This window comes from Anabrus simplex, chromosome 11, assembly GCF_040414725.1.
Source record: "Anabrus simplex isolate iqAnaSimp1 chromosome 11, ASM4041472v1, whole genome shotgun sequence".
Classification (NCBI taxonomy): Eukaryota; Metazoa; Arthropoda; class Insecta; order Orthoptera; family Tettigoniidae; genus Anabrus; species Anabrus simplex.
The window spans coordinates 120,405,435-120,424,446 of record NC_090275.1 but is presented as its reverse complement, the minus strand read 5'-3'; the positions used below and the strand labels follow the sequence as shown (position 1 = coordinate 120,424,446).

General features: G+C 39.6%; 1 protein-coding gene across 1 annotated transcript in view; it reads left to right on the top strand.

Annotated features, from left to right (window-relative positions):
• The window catches only part of LOC136883058 (uncharacterized protein C19orf47), a 282,706-nt gene extending 270,943 nt beyond the window's left edge, over positions 1–11,763 (top strand). The window contains exon 9 of the mRNA XM_067155204.2: positions 11,511–11,763. Within this exon, the coding sequence (XP_067011305.1) occupies positions 11,511–11,675 (165 nt within the window). The 3' untranslated portion in view covers positions 11,676–11,763. The remainder of the gene's footprint in view (positions 1–11,510) is intronic.
• The last annotated feature ends 7,249 nt before the right edge of the window (positions 11,764–19,012 follow it).

The window sequence follows — 19,012 nt, the reverse complement described above, 5'->3', positions numbered from 1 at the left end:
TTTAACAGACCACGGAAGTCAGTTTACCTCCATGGAATGTCAAGCAGCACTAGAAGAGCTTGAAATAAAGCATATTATGAACTCAATCCGACATCCGGAAGCCAACCCAGCCGAATGTGTTATGCGAGAGATCGCAGATTTTGTAGGTTATATTGTGGCCAACAGCATTGGAAGTGGGTTGAGGTTCTCCCCATCATGCAAAAGATGGTCAATACCACCATGCATGAGTCTATTCAGGACATCCCTTTGAGGGTACATAAAAGTCTCGCTCCTGACGGACCATGGGATCGAACTTTGTCTGTTCCACCTGATGCGGCGGTGAGCCAACAAACTCGCATTACCAAGGCACTTCGGCAACTGCGGCATGCTGCTCAAGTCCGGGAAAGAAAGCTGCAACATCATAAATTTCGATAACCCTTACAAGTGGGCGACCTGGTGTTAATACGCATGCCTGCACTTTCGCATCCTGACCTGGGAATCTATGCCAAATTCTGTCCCTTATTTATAGGACCCTTCAGGATACTTACTGCACTAGACAACGGTGCCTACGAAGTAGTAAGAACAGATGGTAACATCGAGGGAATTTTAAACTCTGCTAACCTCAAAAAATACTTTGCTAGGAGATGAATAAAAAGAAAATTGTCCACCAATTTTCTTTTTCCCTGAGCAGGGGGGAGATGAAACAGGAATGCCCTGTCAGCATTCGCCGTTCATGTATTTCTTGAAGAGAACGCACTAACACCCGACTGTGTGGATTTAAAAGGAACACTGAGGGCGCAGGCATCATGGGTGACAACATACAAGTGATCGCTTGCTGCAGAGTACCAGCCAAGGCCAAGTGATGTCACGCCGAAAGTTCCATTCGGTTCGATATCGTTATATCACGAACAGAATGTCAGATCGTGATTTGAAGAACATCACCTTGTAGGCCTGGACAACAAATACTACTGCCCAAAATTTTATGAAAATCGGCAGAAGGATGGTCGAGTTATAAATTTTAAAATAAGCTCATATTTCCAGTCTGGCCGTCCAAAATTGAGCAATATAAGGAGGTCGCCAGCCCCAGAGTAGACAGTGTGTGATTTTGTCATGTACCAGCTGTCACGCCATGCGGGCCAGCTGGTGAAGTACAGTCAGTTACTCTGTCTAGTTTAGGACCGGTGATAGAAAGTATGCGATTTATTTATTTATTTATCGTATGGCATATACATGATCAGTGCAATAAATTACAGGTTTATATCTACATTATTTACATAGGTAATCGCCTGTGGACTCGCCAAGAAAAATTCATGTTTTTCTCCATTGAAACGTCTCAGTGGGCATTCTTGTGTGATGTGCTTCACAGTTTGCCTCTCAGCACTAGAGTCGCAGCAAGATGATGACTTTTTCCTCCATTTATACAGCAGATCTGCACACACACCATGGTTAGTCCGGATCCGGTTTAACTTGCACTATGCTTTCCGAGGTTGTTCAAAGTCAGGTACTTTCTGTGTAATGCACGGCATATGTAAGGATTCTGCTGAAGCAAATTGTCTCCGTTCATTAGACCATCTCTCAATCAGATTGAAATGACTGGCTATAAGGTTCTCTGCCGTACAGATGGGTGGACGTCTCGACTTAAGTCTGTCTATATGTAAGTGGGGGATATCCTCATGAATGGGCAATCTATGATTATTCTGGATCTTATTGTATTCATTCATCAGAGCAGTGCATCTATGGAGGTGGGGTGGAGGAATATGGCTTAGTACGGGCAGCCATTGAATTGTAGTTGATCTGATCGTACCCGTAATCATTCTCATTGTGTCATTTAACTTAACATCTGTTCTCTTCACATGAGGACTGTTCATCCAGACGGGGGCACAATACTCCGCAGTAGAGTAAACTAGACTTAGAGCTGAGCAGCGTAGAGTAGTTGCACTTGCACCCCAAGAAGAACTACACAGTTTTCGAATTATGTTGTTACGTGTCTGAAACTTGGCAGCGCTCTTTCTCAGATGTTCTTGAAATGATAGTGTTCTGTCAAGTGTAACACCTAAATATTTGGGGTGTCTATTGTGGCAGAGGAGAGTGTTATCGAAGTATACTTTGAGGTCCCTTGAAGCCATTCGGTTGTTCAGATGAAAACGAGAAACTTCTGTTGGTTGGAGTCTCCATTTTTGAAAGTATTTTCCTAAAACAGAGAGATCTTTTGTCAACGTTTCTTCTGTCTGCTCGAAGCATAGGTCTTTAGTGGCAAGAGCTTAGTCATCTGCATACCCAAATTCCCTGGATCTTGTGGATGGTAAATCTGAGACATATAAACTGAACAAGAGTGGGGCAAGCACTGAACCTTGCGGAAGTCCATTATTTAGTTTGCTGGGTTTACTGATATCATCCCCCATGACTACACGAAATGTTCTGTCACTCAGCATGTTATTTATAAGATGAGCCAGACTCCTACATGGAATCACTTTAAGGAGTTTGCTGATTACACCTTCTCTCCAAACTGTGTCGTAAGCTGCCTTTAAGTCAATAAATGCTACTGAAGTCTTTAGTCCTTGCTGGAATCCTGCTTCAATGAAGATAGTTAATGACAAGACTTGGTCAGCACAGCTTCTTTGTGGCCTGAATCCTACTTGTTCAATAGGGATCGTTTCCAACACTTTTGTAGCAATTCTATTCAAGATTAGCCTTTCAAGTAATTTATAGCATACACTAAGCAATGGTATTGGTCTATAGCTCTCTGGTGCATCATTAGGCTTTCCTGGCTTTAGGATAGCAATTATCTTACTCATTTTAAATAAGCGAGGTAGAATACCTGTTCTAAGAATGTAGGTTAGAAACCTAGATAACCATAATTTTGTATTTGCTCCACAATTAATTAGAAACTCAGGATGAATCCCATCAAATCCCGGTGCTTTACCAGTTTTTATGTCTTTTAAAGCTGCCTCAATATCTTGCACAATAAATGGTCTAGTGTATTCTGAATCAGGGGGGCTTGTGGCCTTAAGACTGGTTAATTGTTTTTTGATGTTCCTTGTATGATTTCTGTCTCTCGGTGATCTAGACATATCAACTATATGAGCTGCAATTTTGTTTGGAGTGACTGCAGAACTTTTACGAAAGATGGAAGTGGCCCCACCAAGCTTCCATAACAATGACCATGCCTTTCTGCTCGATTCTCTGAAATTCATAGATGTTACAGTTTCAGTCCATCTTTCTCTTCGAGCATTATCTAGATTATGAAGCAGTTCATCCCCTATTTCTTGTTCACCACTGGCAAGGAATTCTTGGTATAACTTTTCAGTTGCATCAGTCCAGCCAGGAATATATTCCTTCCTATAGCCTCTAGGAACGAATTTTTTTGCGGTGACAATTACAGCACCCACAAATCTCTCATAATTGTTACTTGTTGGTGGTATCCATCTAACATATTTATCAAGGTCACACGAGAACGCTTTCCAGTCTGCTTTCCTGAAGTTCCATTGTGGACGAGGATAAGAAGTTATCAGGGGTATTTACATTCCAACCTCAAGACATATAGGTCAATGTTGACTTTGTGGGAAATCTTGAAGTACTTTCTGTGATGTGAGCAGAGGTTGATTATTCTGATCACTGGAAACAAAACATAGGCCTGGGTTGTATTCCTGTTTCCATACAGCAGATCTAAATGTTCCTCTATCTTTTGCATCAAATACAAGATGAATATTATGTTCCTCGGCCCAGTTCATGAGAGTTTCTCCATTAGAATCAGTGGCACTAAATTTCCATTCTTCATGATGACTGGTGAAGTCACCCATATAGATGGCTGGATGGTCCTGTACCTGAATCATCTGAGAGGGCCATGGTGAAGGTGGAGGCTTATAGATGTTTATGATGGTGACATCTCCATCTTTGATGACAACTGTATGTATGTCGTCTTTTGAGCTAGCTGCGAGCAATGAGGCATTTTCAATAGTACTACGGACATATGTAGCTGTACCACATGCATGGTGATATGTTGCACTTGACATTAGCCCTCTCATTTGTAATTGGTGTTCATCCACAGCATGTGTTTCCTGGATGGCAACCACATCAATTTTTCCATCTCGTAGGATTCTTGACAAGTATTGGCATTTGGATTTTCTTATGCCTTCTATATTTAGATGAAGGACTTTAAGTGTAGGCTCGAAAGTCTTTGTCTGTTGGTTCTGAAAAGAACCGTTTGAATGATATTTCATTTTATGTAAAATAGGCAGGAGATCACTAGGATAGTCTGGCAGCCTGATCGCTGTTGCTCGCTTAGCACTGCCCAGGGAACACGTGTAGGGTAATTTTAGGTTAAAAATTACGGACGTGAGCAACTCCACTCCCCAAAGTACGCGATACAAGTGTCGAACATATTCTCATCGGACTCTAACTTTGCGTGCAAACAGAAAACTTATTCACTTATAATATCGATCTGTCGAGCTGATTAACATTATTTTCATCTTGTGAATTTTGTATTGCAGAGACTATACAGTAATCGCTAGATATTTTTGAAACTGTGCTTGAAGGACTTAGGGCATAAAGACTGTGCTTTAGTGAAACATTATTTCCTCTTCAAGAGACTATGTTAAGTTATTTCGTGAAACTGTGCCCTAGTGAAAGTACATTCCTTTCCAAAGGACAGTGTTAATTTGTTTCATAAAGGATGGTGCCAACCTTTCTTTTCTAAGACTGTGTCAATTCAATCCGTAAAAAACAGTGTCGACATTTATTTTATAAGACTGTGCCAACCTTCATTTCCAAAAGACTGTGTTAATTCACTTCGTGGAACCGTGCTAACATTTTCTTTCATAAGACTGTGCCGACATTTCTTTTGAAAGACTGTGTTGACTCGCTTCGAGAAATACTGTGCCTTTATTTCCTTTCAAGGGACTACGTTAATTCCCCTTGTGAAAGACTGTCTACATTTATTGCCGAGAAGTTGTATTAAGCGACTTGTTAAACTGTGCCTCAGTGGAGAATTTATTTCTGAGAAACTATGTGATTTTTTGATTAAGACTGTGTCGTAATGGAACTTGGTTCTTTTCGCGAGACTGCATGTTAAGGCGCATAAACTGTTTCTTTATTGTCTTCATAGAAACTAATATATTTCCACATGTGTGTGCGTGCGTGTGTGCGTGCGTGCGCGCGCGCTAGATCATTGCATTTGCTTCTCTGTACTCATTACAAACAGTACAAAAGACTGTGTCCGTAGGAATTAATTTATTTTCTTCTTCGCACCGAGATTAAGTGAAGTTTGATACAGTTGAATCTGAGAAAGTTCCAGATTATTTTTCATTGTCTGTCACTTTGAGTTCGCCAGTGACAAGTTCATGAACAGTGTTAATTTCTATTATTTTCACAGAACTGTGATTTTGAATCCATTTCTTTTTTCCGAAAGTAATGTGCATCCAACACCATTTACAGTGGAACTTGTTCGGCTAATAAACAGTGTCTCGCCACAACTTGCAGTGCAGTGCAGTAGAGAAGTGTCGTATCAGATTCTATTGACATTTTGTGTGAACATCTTACATTTCTCTTCTCCCTTCATGGGACTTTAGTGGAATACAAAGCTAATCAATTATTCCACGCTGCACTATCACCAGACGACCGCCGAGGGACGACACCTTCTCCACATCTTTGAAGACATTCAAACCATTCATCTGTAAAGGTGATATAATTTTTATTTTCTTGAATAAACTGTGAGTTCAACTTTAAAAATGAACTCATTTCACTACCCTTCTCTCTTATACTCTCTGAGCATGAACCGTACACGCCTTGGCGTTAATCCATGCTCTCCACTAAGCTAAAGAACGGGCGTTCCTGTTTCAGGGATGTCATCTGCAACAACACAACAGAAACCGGCCATGTTAAAACGGTTCTTGATGGTGTTCGGTTCAACTGAATCCCAGGCATAGTGGTTACAAGAGATGCCAACTGCTTTTGAACGAGCTCCTATATTTTTGTTTCACGCATTTGATGGTGCCCTGATCTGATCAGATGGCTGCAAGGTGACTAGTGCAGTTCGTCTGGAAAAGAAACCCCTACATTTTCTTCATGTTTCTTAGATACACCACGTCGGTAGGATATGTTGCACATTGATCAACGAACAGCAAGATTTTTCCTGTTCTGAGCACCTTCGCATCCAGCATGCTTAAATATTGCTCAAATATTGCAGTTGTTACCCAGGCGTTTGTATTGGTTGTGTACTTGCAAGGAAATGTCTGCACGTTTTTAAAGCAGCATGGGCTCCTCGCTTGTCCTATTACCAGTAGAAACAATTTTTACATTCCACTTTCTTTGCAGCTCAACAAGACTGTCAATCTCTCTTTACTCAACTTTCCTCCATGACATTTTTCTCCTTTAAATTCCAGGGTTTGTGAAGTAAGAGGTGAAAAAACAAGCCTGTTTTGTGTGCATTGAAAACGTCATGGGCTCCTCACTTGTCCTATTACCAGTAGAAACAATTTTTACATTCCACTTTCTTTGCAGCTCAACAAGACTGTCAATCTCTCTTTACTCAACTTTCCTCCATGACATTTTTCTCCTTTAAATTTTCGAGAAATTGAGGAAGTGTCTTACTTTTCCACTCTTCTGCTGTGTCAGTATTCATGCTAACAGCTCGCCTCGGATGCATCTGTACACCAGCTGGTACAGATTCTTGAACCTCTCAATCCAGCCATTCAAAGCTTTAAAATCAGTGATGCCTATCTGTGCTGTTAAATTACAGGCCTGTGCTTGAACCACAGTTCTGTTGATTGGTATGTTTGAAGCACTGGCTTGCATGAACCGTTTCAATAACACACTTTCCAGTTTAGGAAACTGTCCCTCTCACACATGTTTTGTTTTCCCTACTCTTTCTTCAAATGCACGTTCTATTTCCTTCCTTTTGCCGAGAATCGTGTTCATTGTAGATGGAGGAATATTTCACTTTTGTCCTATATCCAGACTTCATGTGAGGGTTACAGTCCACGTCTTGAATATATTTCAACTTGTCATTGTTTGTAATCTGCCATGCTTCTTATCACTTATGAAAAACACAGTAAAATAGCCTAGGTTGTAACAACGCACCAAATAAACTTTTATCACACTACTGAAATACACAAGCGTGAGCACCCACCGTACTCCTCAATACAGTCTCCAGATCTAGTGTAAGAAATTCCGACAAAACTGTCACTTTTTTACTAGCGTAAAAGACAACGCATTTCTTAAAACATTGAACTAAACTGAAAACTTCGTCTAGTGTATGTTCAAAATCTATTAAAAACTATTTAAAATAGTATATCCTTGAATCCACCTTATCAATCGGAGATATTTCTAAAATTGTTATTAAGCTTGGATGCTAAGATGGGATCGGCAGAAAGCTAGTGCTGGTGATAGATATCCAGTTCATCCTTCAGGTACATCTTTCCTGCAGAATATCAAACTGGTTTTCTCTCCTCCTAACTGCACCAGTCACCTGCAGCCTTTGGACCTTGGCATTATTCATTCTGTGAAAGTGAAGTACAGGAAGGCCCTGGTTCAAAGAGCTATTTCTTTCCTCGAAAGAAATGAGGAAATGAAATTTAATATACTCCAAGGCATTCATATTTTTGTAGCAGGATGGCAACTAGTCACAATGGACACTATTCAAAACTGCTTTGGGCATGCAGGTTTTGGTGCAATTTCAGAAGTTTTTCACGAAGATGACGCTACTAATGACATTAAGGAAGACTGGGGGGTTGTATCAAAGAATTTGTTACTTGTGATAATGATATCCTAACCTCAACACCACAGATAGATGTTGGAGACTTTCTTGACGATGCAAAAAAGACAAAGTACTGAAGAGGAAGAAGAAGAGGATCCAGCAGAACCAACTATTGGGGCAGCATTGGAGGGACTGGATATTGTCCACCAGTACTCCTCCTCCTCCTCCTCCTCCTCCTCCTCCAAGGTTGATGAAGACCTCATCAACAGTCTCAATTGAGAGAAAACTTCTTTCCGCGAGACATCTGGGCAAGAGGAAGCAAACTACTGTACCAGACTATTTCAAAAAGTAAAGGTTAATAATGCTTATTCTCACAGTTCTTATGGTCTAGTTTTTACAAATCTCTTTAACATCATTTTATGCCTCTGTTCCTTCAAGTTATAATTGCAAGTCAGTAATACCTATTTCTCCTTTCCTTGCTGCAGGTTGTGCTTCCAATGGTCCACTAAAAAATTTGTTACATCTGTTGTTTTGTAAATATTTTGTTATTCTTGTGTTAATTTAACTTTTTAGTATTTTTAATATGTTAATTTACTATTTTCTGACATTACATTAAAGACATAAATGTATTATTATTTCTTGTGATAAACCAAACCAAATACCATGGCACAACAGCTGCTAAGGGCCATGGCCTACTAAGTAACCACCGCTCAGCCTGAAGGCCTGCAAATTACAAGGTGTCGTTTGGTCAGCACAACGGATCCTCTCGGCTGTTATCTTCGTTTTCTAGACCGGGGCCACTATCTCACCGTCAGATAGCTCCTCAATTGTAATCACGTAGGCTGAGTGGACCTTGAACCAGCCCTCAGATGCAGGTAAAAATCCCTGACCTGGCTGGGGATCAAACCCAGGGCCTCTGGATAAGAGGCAGACACATTACCCCCTACACCGTGGGGCTGGCCATTTCTTGTGATATATAGCCTATTTTCTTTGAACCCCTCTGTAAAGAAGAAATATTAAATCCAGCTGTGATTCGTTAAAAAGGGCTTGTTTTGGCCATTCAACTTTCCAATTCTTCCTGAAAGTCATATTTATCTTGTTGCACACAGCATATACTTGTACAGTTTCCCAGCTTTTTCCTTTGACTGTCATTCAACCTGTCACTTCTCCCTATAACTTCCTCTTTCAATCCATTTATTACCACCACTCCTACTCCATTTTGCTTTCCTTCATCATTTCCATACCAGTACAACCAAAAACCGTTCTTACCTTCCCCCCCCCCCTCCATTTAGTATCTGCCAGCCCTAATACATCCAGTTTTCTTTTTCTGTCATGTCTACAATCTCTTCTACTTTTCCAGTCAGTGTTTGTATTTTTAGTGTTCCAATTCGTAATCCCGGTTCCTTGCCAGGGTCGTCGTCTGTTACGTCTGTCCGGCTTATTGTTCCTTATTTCTTTGAACAAGAATGGACATCCATCACCGACTTGCAAGGCCTGTCATGACTTCACCAGAGCCCTGTTAGCTGGAATCTTTTTTCAGGATTCCTGCAGGACTTTCACAGCTACCATAGCGGTCTCAGGGCACACACGATCCCCACTGTACTTCACCCCCACGGGCTGTTCCCTGCTTGATGACTTTGCCCATCTGCCACGGTGTGGACGAGGGGTTGGACTTGTGAGAGACAGTTACTTAGTGTAGTCACAGTTTGTAAAACCTATATTCATTTTAACATTTATGTGTGTCTCCCAGTTATTGTGTTCCCCTTTCTTCCTATATTTCTGATGTCTGTAGTTGCTACAAAAACAGGAAAGCGGAATACTGTATTTCCTTGTCTATTAAACTCCCTCACATATTAGGCTTTTAGAGGCTAAGAATATGAAAAATATTAAACCTCGCATATAACATCCCTGCAACATAATTCGTTAGAGCACAACAGTTCTGCGTCATAGTGATTATGTCACACAAAAAAGTCATTGTATGTAATTGCCAGGAGATCGCAGTGATAGACTGGCTGCCAAATATATTGTTGCTCGCTTAGCACCACCCAGGGGTCACGTGTAGGGTATTTTGAGGTTAAACCTACGGACGTGAGCAACATCCTATAAGCAACATCTGCTGGGCTCTGCACAGAAACTGAAAACACGTATCATCATCATTCATAAGCTTTGTGGAACTACCTGGGGTTCTTCGGCAAGTGTTTTACGGTCTTCAGCTTTAGGCTTGGTATATTCAAGTGCTGAGTACTGTGCTCCAGTATGGATGAACAATCATCACACAAAACTCATGGATGCTGAATTGAATTCCACTATGCGCATAATAACTGGCACAATTCGATCTACACCAACTCATTGGCTCCCGCTTCTATCTGGAATAATGCCATCTGATTTACGCAGATCCACCGCTCTTATCAAGGAATTCAATAAAATCTTAAGGAACCCCGATCTACCTGTACACGAAGATCTACGAACTATCAACCAAAACAGATTACGTTCACGCCATCCAACTTGACGTAACGCCTCAGACATGGTTGCTAGAAGCTGTAACCCAACTACAGAGTGGAAAAGACAGTGGGAAGCAGCAACGGAGACGCACCTGCACAGTATGTTCTCGAATGCCAAACTTCCAAGTGGATTCCAACTACCACATAAAACATGGTCTGGTCTGAACAGAATAAGAACAGGCCATGGCAGATGCAGAGACATGCTGTTTAAATGGAACAAGTTGCCGACACCCGCGTGTGACTGTGGAGTTGCACGACAAACCATACATCATATTGTCAGAGAGTGTGAAACGCGGGCATACACAGGCAGCAAAGTGGATTTCCTGATGGCAACTCCAGAAGCAATACAGCCTTTTCTTGTTCATTGTTTTCTTGTTATGTAAATATGTATATAATTTATATCTAAACTCAACTTGATTGTATGGGCCATACGCTAAATAAATAAAAAAATAAATGTCACAAAAATAGGTGAGCAGTTTTGTCTGTGGGACTCATGCAGTGCAGGCGCACATTAAAGTCATGCAGTACGTGATTTATTATTTTTTTGTTAAGAAATATCCACTTCCATTGCACAACAGCAATATGAGCTGCCGTCCTTAGGGGTCCGAGTTTGATTCCCAGTACTGCCAGAGATTTAAAAACTGCAGGAAGGCTGGTGTGTAGGTCACCTTTAGCCTGAAAAAAGCTGCACCACCAACATGGGTAATTTTAGGAGAAGTAGGTTTAAAACATGATGAAAGCAATCCAACTTGTCAATTCACCCAACAGTGTGTTAATAAAAACAAGGGGACAATGAACGTTCAGAATCAAAAATCATGATGGTAAAACTCGTTATCTGCACATATTTAGATATCCATAAATACGGCAAGCTAACGTCATGGAACTTCAGACACTATCCTTCATACACTTTGAGATCTAACTTAAACAATTAGGTGTATCTCACTTATTGTTGTTTATATGGACCGAGCTCGATAACTGCAGTCACTTAAGTGCGGCCAGTATCCAGTATTTGGGAAATAGTGGGCTCGAACCCCACTGTCGGCAGCCCTTGAAGATGGTTTCGCATGGTTTCCGGTTTTCACAACAGGCAAATGCTGGGGCTGTACCTCAATTAAGGCCACGGCCGCTTCTTTCCCTCTCCTAGCCTTTTCCTGCCCCATCGTCACCATAAGACCTATCTGTGTTGGTGCAACATGAAGCCAATTGTAAAAAAAGAAAAAAAGCTATGTCATTTGTGGATAAACAAGGTTTCAGTTAAATCTTCAGATGTAGAGGAGTTTCTGCATTGACTAACATGTTTCAACCAGCTTCCATAATTTTCTCTGTTTCTGTTACAGCCAGAGCCTGTAGTCTTCAACTCCCCTAGTTCAGCTGCAGTCAAATCTGTCACTTTTGGTACGGTGACCCAGAAAGTGTATCCGAAAGAGCCTGTTCAGAGTAACATACGCCCACGCATCACGATGACCAAGCGCACCAGCGTATTCGGGCGACTCGGGACATGACGGTGATGTTCAGTTACTGCCGACGAATGTTCATGTGTGAATCTCTTGTGTAATGCATTATAATAAAGAATAGTTCCATTGATGAGTCTTCCTATGTTCACAACATTGTGTTTCCATTTGCTAATGATTCCATTTTTTATATTTGAGAAGCAGTTGTAATATTGTTATATTCTGTGATAAATGTCAGCATCTGTGGAACTTGTCCTTTTGTGTTTCCTACCCATGCTGACCTGTTCTGTGTTCTGTCTTTCTCTTTATGACTTGAAAAGTCTTGAAAAGTCTAGTCCAACACAACCTCTTCAAAGTCTTGACTGTTCTTGAGCAGAATATTTCCAAATTTAACTTGAACTCGTATTCAGATGTGCGGTTGAATGCTATCCCAGGAGAACAGCACAAAATAGAAAATCAAAGAAGTTGACTCAAACACTGAGAATTGGAACATGAAATATTTGGGCAGTGAATAGAAAATATAAGATGAAAAATGTGAAAAGAGAAATGGAAAGACACAACATCAGTGAGTGAAGTCTGGAGCGAAGTAGAAGGAAAAAGAGAGTGAGGCGAATGTATGAGGGAGGAGAAGAGAAGGGAGAATCACCCTGCTATACAAGAAAGCGCTGGACAGTCTCGTTCTGAATGTGATACTGCTAATGTCAGAGTGTGATGAAGATGAGGTGGATGGAATTTACAAATAGATCGAGTAAGTGTTAGACGAGGACAGTACTGGAACAGCCTGCTGGAAAGTTTGTACTTGGTGGAGGAGGATGTTACCTGTGGATAGCTGACATCTGTATACTTGGAAGACCTCAACCAAAGGTTCAAGAACAGCATAAAGACCTTCCCCAGAGCAGACACGTGAGACCATGCCTGAATATCAGCGAAATGGAAGTAGTGCTGACAACTTTGGAAGATTGGATTACACAGACAATACTGGACAAAATGGATGAATGTAGCAACCATCCTTGAGACAAGGCAAGAGATGAGTTGATTAAAGAACAGTGTGAAATGATGAAGGCAGAAGAAATGTACAGAAGAGTGAAGAGTTTGTTGAGGAAAATTAGGAAACAAAGAATGTTGAATAAACTAGGACGTCGGGAGTATGGAACAGGAAGCATGCGAAAAGATGGGGTTTTGATGCAACGCTGATTGCCTTAGGGAATGGTGCAGTCAGTAGAGAATCATACTGGTTCCATTACCTAAGTGTGGAAAACTTAAATTAATTACATATACCATGCAACTAAGGCTGTGAGGAGAGGAAGAGGGACTAGTGTACGTGTACCTGGAGAAGCTGACAGGGAGGGAGTTGGACTAGTAGGACCTGCGGTGGAAGAATCGTTCAGATATCAGGATAGCTCTGAGGAAGAGGTTTGGAGTGTAATGTGAATCGTGGGTACTTACGAAAACAAATGTGCTTTCAAAGAGAAGGATAGCAGAGAAAGGGAACGTAATAGGGACAAGCAAGAAGAGAAAACGATCGTGGATTACAAAAAAGAGTGCTGGAGGTAAACATTGTGATCAGCAGGACAGATGTACACAGCCTGCCAGGTAGCTGTTACAGGGAGCGTGCACGGCCGCTCTTAGCGCCTCTAGCGGAAGAAATCTGTAACATTTAGGTGATCTTGTCTTAAGTGGTCAGTCCAGGCCGTGTAACTGTAGGGGTGAAATTGTGGTAGTAGTAGTGTATCAAAATGCCTAAATCAAATGGAAACTGCTGTGCAGTAAACTGCCACAACACACAAAGAAACACGCGTGGAAAAGGGATTACATTTCACACATTTCCTGGTCGTCCATGGGAATCGGACAGACGCAGGAAGTGGATTACGGTTGTGGAAAGAATAAAGTAAGTATAGTACCTTATTTCATTTGAGACGTAAATCATATATTTCATATCACACATTTCAAACATACCAGGTATGCTAGGTCAAGAACACCTTCATTGAAGTACATTTTGAAATAGTACATTTCACTCCAAGTATGCATTGCAGTAGATTCGTATGTTTACATTCATGTACTTCCATGTGCACGTTGTAACTATCTTGTGAATACTAATAAATAATAAAATCAATGACTGAATAAAATTACTCAAACACTTAATAAAATACTTGAAATAAAAATGAATTAATAAAAATAATTAATCACCGAGCTCGATAGCTGCAGTCGCTTAAGTGCGGCCAGTGTCCAGTATTCGGGAGATAGTAGGTTCGAACCCCACTGTCGGCAGCCCTGAAAATGGTTTTCCGTGGTTTCCCATTTTCACACCAGGCAAATGCTGGGGCTGTACCATAATTAAGGCCACGGCCGCTTCCTTCCCACTCCTAGCCCTTTCCTGTCCCATCGTCGCAACAAGACCTATCTGTGTCGGTGCGACGTAAAGCAACTAGCAAAAAACAATTAATTAATCAAAATGTCCGTAGTATGGGCGCCAGAGTTCACCAGAGTAGATCCCTCGAATTTAGATAGAGCATGATAATTCTTTATCTCCCAGGGCGTATACATAATGCTGCGTACTGGTACATCTGCTTCAGGCCTTACCTAACCTTCTGAAAATGACTAAATAGGTAGGAACTGCACCTAGGTTCATCAATAACTCCACTGATTCTAAAATAACTATTTTCTCAAAATTTGTGCATGAACACCTCATCAACGCACCAAAATACACTTATAATACACAAACAAAATATTACTGGGAGACTCCATATTTACAACAACAAAGAAAATAGTGGGAAAACAAAAGCGAGAACTAAGCCACCATTTGCAGTTAGTGCGTTGAACAATGTACATATATGTAGGTAAGAACCCTTCACTGTCTCTGTATCAACATGACTTGCCGATTCTCATAATCTGCACTTATAATATCACACTGATACTGTACCTCGTAATACTGTGTTCACTGACTTGTTTTACTTGTTACACATTTGAGCAACACACGCTTGTCGTCCCTGAACATAATTTATGGAAAGTCTGAGATATAGCACCTCCCAGCTTTCAGAAACATGTAATACCAGGCCGCCACAAAGTGATGCAATACTCAATACGTAAGCACAGACAGTGTTCCACGAACGTTTGAAGTCCAGTCCAGTATAGTGCAGCAGTCTCACTCCAGTACCGTCTTGTGTAGTTTCACTCCCGTATTGTGTATCAGCACTACTTCATTCCCATAAAGTGTGTGTGGTTCACTTCCGCTGTGATGTCGAAGTATATAAAGACCTCAGCTCTCACATGATACGCAGAGCTTGATCCTGGCCAGCCAGTCATGGTAGATCCTCTTGTCAAGACCACGCCCTGGACTTCTTCTTGCTCCCAAGACAAAAAAAAAACTCTGGGGTGTTTCACATGAGTCATAAACGTTCTGAGTACAACAACAAGCACATCTCATCAAACACTGGGGTAGACACATGACTTATCCAAATTTACCAAGTTCAATATAGCAATATTTTCCCAGCCGTTGTACAAAATAAATTACTCATACCATATATGGAGACCTCCCAGCTTACTCATATTAATGACAAAATATACAACTGAAATACTGATGATGATGATGATGATGATAGTAATAATAATAGTTGAATACTGACAATATCTCTCGCTTCTACATATAGTGCAAGGGTGTGATATATGTACTAACACAACGCCCCCTTGGTGGATCGATGATATCACATATTATGAATCACCATAAAACAGACCTTCATAAATAATCGTAGAATGACGTAACTGAACACTTAAACTACTGTGACAAAGATATATACATTGCGTCTACTGCATTGTGTTCGCACACGCAAATTACATTTTGTCCAAACAATAATAATATGGCTATATACAAACAACTCCGATTGTTTCATATGTAAATACAATCCCTTCTTACTACTGAACACTTAATTGAAGAGTAATAATATTTACATCCAAGGTGCAGATCCTACCTCTTATATCTGCGAAGACTATAGATATAATGTAGAGTTTGAGGGATATTCCACCATTCAACACATTACAACAATTTCTTCAATTATTAGGCACCGCTGTAAAATAATTATTAATGTAGTAAGTGTATTTTTTTATTGTATTACAAGCTTTGTATTGTTTGGTTAGTTCATTGTATTCTTTGTATTGTCTTTTTTTTTCATTTAATGTTTAATAGTGTAACTACTAATTGTACTGTATATTGTGAACATTGTAATTGGGCGAAAAGCCTGATATGTTCATCACTGAATAAATAAATAAATAAATAAATAAATAAATAAATAAATAAAGAAGACCGGTTTCGACTCCGTGCAGTCGTCATCAGTTCTTGGTGAAAATTAAATTAAGGGGAAACGGATAACAATCATCATAATGAAAAATCCATGCACCTATAGGTGGTTGCTTGAAAATACATCATTGAGTTGATAGATATTACCTAGAAATGTAACATACACTTGGCAAGGAGAACTTGGAGCTTAGAAAGTTCCCTGTTCTGGCTCTAACAGTCTTGTGTTCATAGAACATGGAACACTGGAATTACATGTACTGGATGGAAAATATATACAAAACACAATAAGGACATTTATAATGGTGTGGAAAACTTGGCTCTCTAAGAGCATTCTTGGATTTGACAGTCCTGGTTCTGTCTGAAAAAGACTGGATGAAATACACACAATGAAGCAAAATGTATAAAGACATAGATCTAGTCTAAACTGTCGCACGTTCATGTACACGGAACACTGGGAACACTTGTATTGTTTGATAACACTCGTTCAAATGAAAACACTTATAACCATATGAAATATTGGTGTTACAAGAATGTTTATGGGTTTGACTGTCCTGCTTCCCCTGACTAAACTAGTGAAATAAATATACATTGAATGTTAAAGATAAACTACTTGGTATTTAAAGTTCTGGTTTTTGGTTTCAAAAATTGTCATGTGTTCGTGGGACACAGAATAGAACTGCTGGTCCTGCTTCTGTCTACTGGAAACTAATGCATTAACGCAGTTGAAATTAATTGATTGAAATTTTATACACCAATGCGAAACACTTGGCACTTTAATATTCTTGGACTTGTCGAGTGGTCTTGTCACAACCAGAATATGTGAAACTTAAAAAAAAAAAAGACTTGTTCACTATTACAACCACACATCACATGAAACGTTTGGTGAACAGGTGAAGTTACACATTGGTCCGAGATGCTTAGTATTTAAGAGAGATCTTGGTTGATGGTTATGAATTTCATGTTTTTGGTCCGTATTGAACTGAGAATAATATATAAGTAATAATAATAATAACAACAACGTAAACGTTTCCACCTTTTCAATACTACAATATATTCACAAAATTACAAATTACACGGTACTAGTTTCGACCCATCTAGGGGTCATCATCAGCCGTATTGGAGCAAAGATCATTTGTGGCGAAATCCTAAGAAAATGTTATTTTAAAGAATAACAAGTGAAATGAGATGTTATGGTAATAGTTAATAATACAAGGAATATACATACTAAGAGGTTTTTAACAAAGAATAAAGTATAAATGGGGTGTTGTAAAAATTATAATCATGGAAATCAGTAAGTTCTTGTATTGAAATGAAATATGGCTTAGGAAGAGGGCTTAAAGTGGGGCTGAAGGGTGCGGGAGAAAGTGTAATTGTCTTGGAAAAGTACCTTTGATTAAATTTAGGATTGAGTTTAGGTTGGCTGCATTATTGTTTCTGAGGAAAGTGATAAATAGATCGAAGAGTATGTTGGGTTTCTCTGAGATTTCATTGAGATTGTGACTGGCATTAAAGTATTGGTCTAGGTGTATGTAGTAATTTTCCATTATGTTGAGTAAAGGGCCCTTGTTTGCTAATACGAGGATGTCCATGTCTTGTTCAATTTTGGTGAAATTATGGTTATAATCTTGCATGTGTTGGCCGATGGCTGAAAACCTGTTGTATTTTATTGCGTTAGTGTGCTCGTGGTATCTGATAATGAAGTTTCTCCCGGTTTGCCCTATGTAGGTTTTTTTACAGGTGGTACATTTGATCCTATAAACTCCTGATTTTAAAAAACTGCTGGTCTTGTTGATGTGTGAAGTATTGTATAAAACGTTCATGTTCTTATTGTTGGTTTTGAAGGCTATTTTAACGCCTTGTTTCTTAAAGATGTTAGTTAACTTGTAGATATCATTGTTGAACGTGAAGGTGGAAAATGTTAGAGGTTTGGTTATTTCTTTTTTGAGGGTAGTTTTTGGGCGATGTTTGTGTTTATTGATTATCCTTTCTATAAAATGATTGCTGAAGCCGTTGAATTTTGCGATTCCGCGGATTGTGTTGAGTTCGTTTTTTAGATCTTTATTGGACATAGGTATGCTGAAGACTCGGTGAACTAGGCTGTTGTATGTGGCTCGTTTGTGGGACTGGGGGTGCACTGAATCTTGGCGAATGGTGGAGGCTGTTTGAGTGGGTTTTCTGAAAATTTTATAACTGAAAGAATCTGAGTTTCTAGTGATGGTTAAATCTAGAAAGTTGATTTTTTGATTTGATTCGGATTCTAGTGTGAATTTGATATGAGGATCAATATTGTTGAGTCTTAAGAGGGTGGTGGGTGCGTTAATTGATTTCTCATTCATGATTACAAAGACATCGTCGACATATCTGGCCCAAAAGAGAATGTTTTCGAATTCGTTGTCAATTTTGGTGTATTCGAGGAAGTCCAGGTATATTTCTGCTAAAATTGTTACCGTGTGTTAGTAGAACATGGAACTTAATTGTTGGTCCCGAATTAAGATACTTGCTGGTTTTAGTTTACATGAGCTTACAGTTTTTTTGATAGACGGAAATAACTTATTAGTAGAATTAAGCTGGTTGAAGAGCTGGGAGAACACCTTCAATATAGAATACTTGCTATTGTAGTTGTAACTGTTATTGTTTATAAGTTTCATTTCCGTATTGATGGATATTACTTTACATAAAAACAATATATATACAATTCTCCACCTTATCAATACGAATTTATTTTACATTACAAATATTCAAGACTAGTTTCGACCCCTATGGGGTCATCCTCAGTTGACATGCATTGTAAATTGTTCATAAAAACATCACGTATAGTGGTAAAAGTTAGACTAGTTTAGGCTGATCATTAATGTTTGGTATGTCTAGTACATGATTAGTGTGCATTGTTCATAAAGACATATATTACCTTACTGCTACTACTATCCAATTTTAAGTTATATAGTATGGAACACAGATATGTTTGTGTAACTCAACAGTGACAAGTTCAAATATTTACAGAATTGGCTGTTGATTAGTCACATGATATTACAGAACACAGGCTTGAACATTTTTGATTTAAGTGTCAGTGCAACATCTTGCTTATTATACATACTAA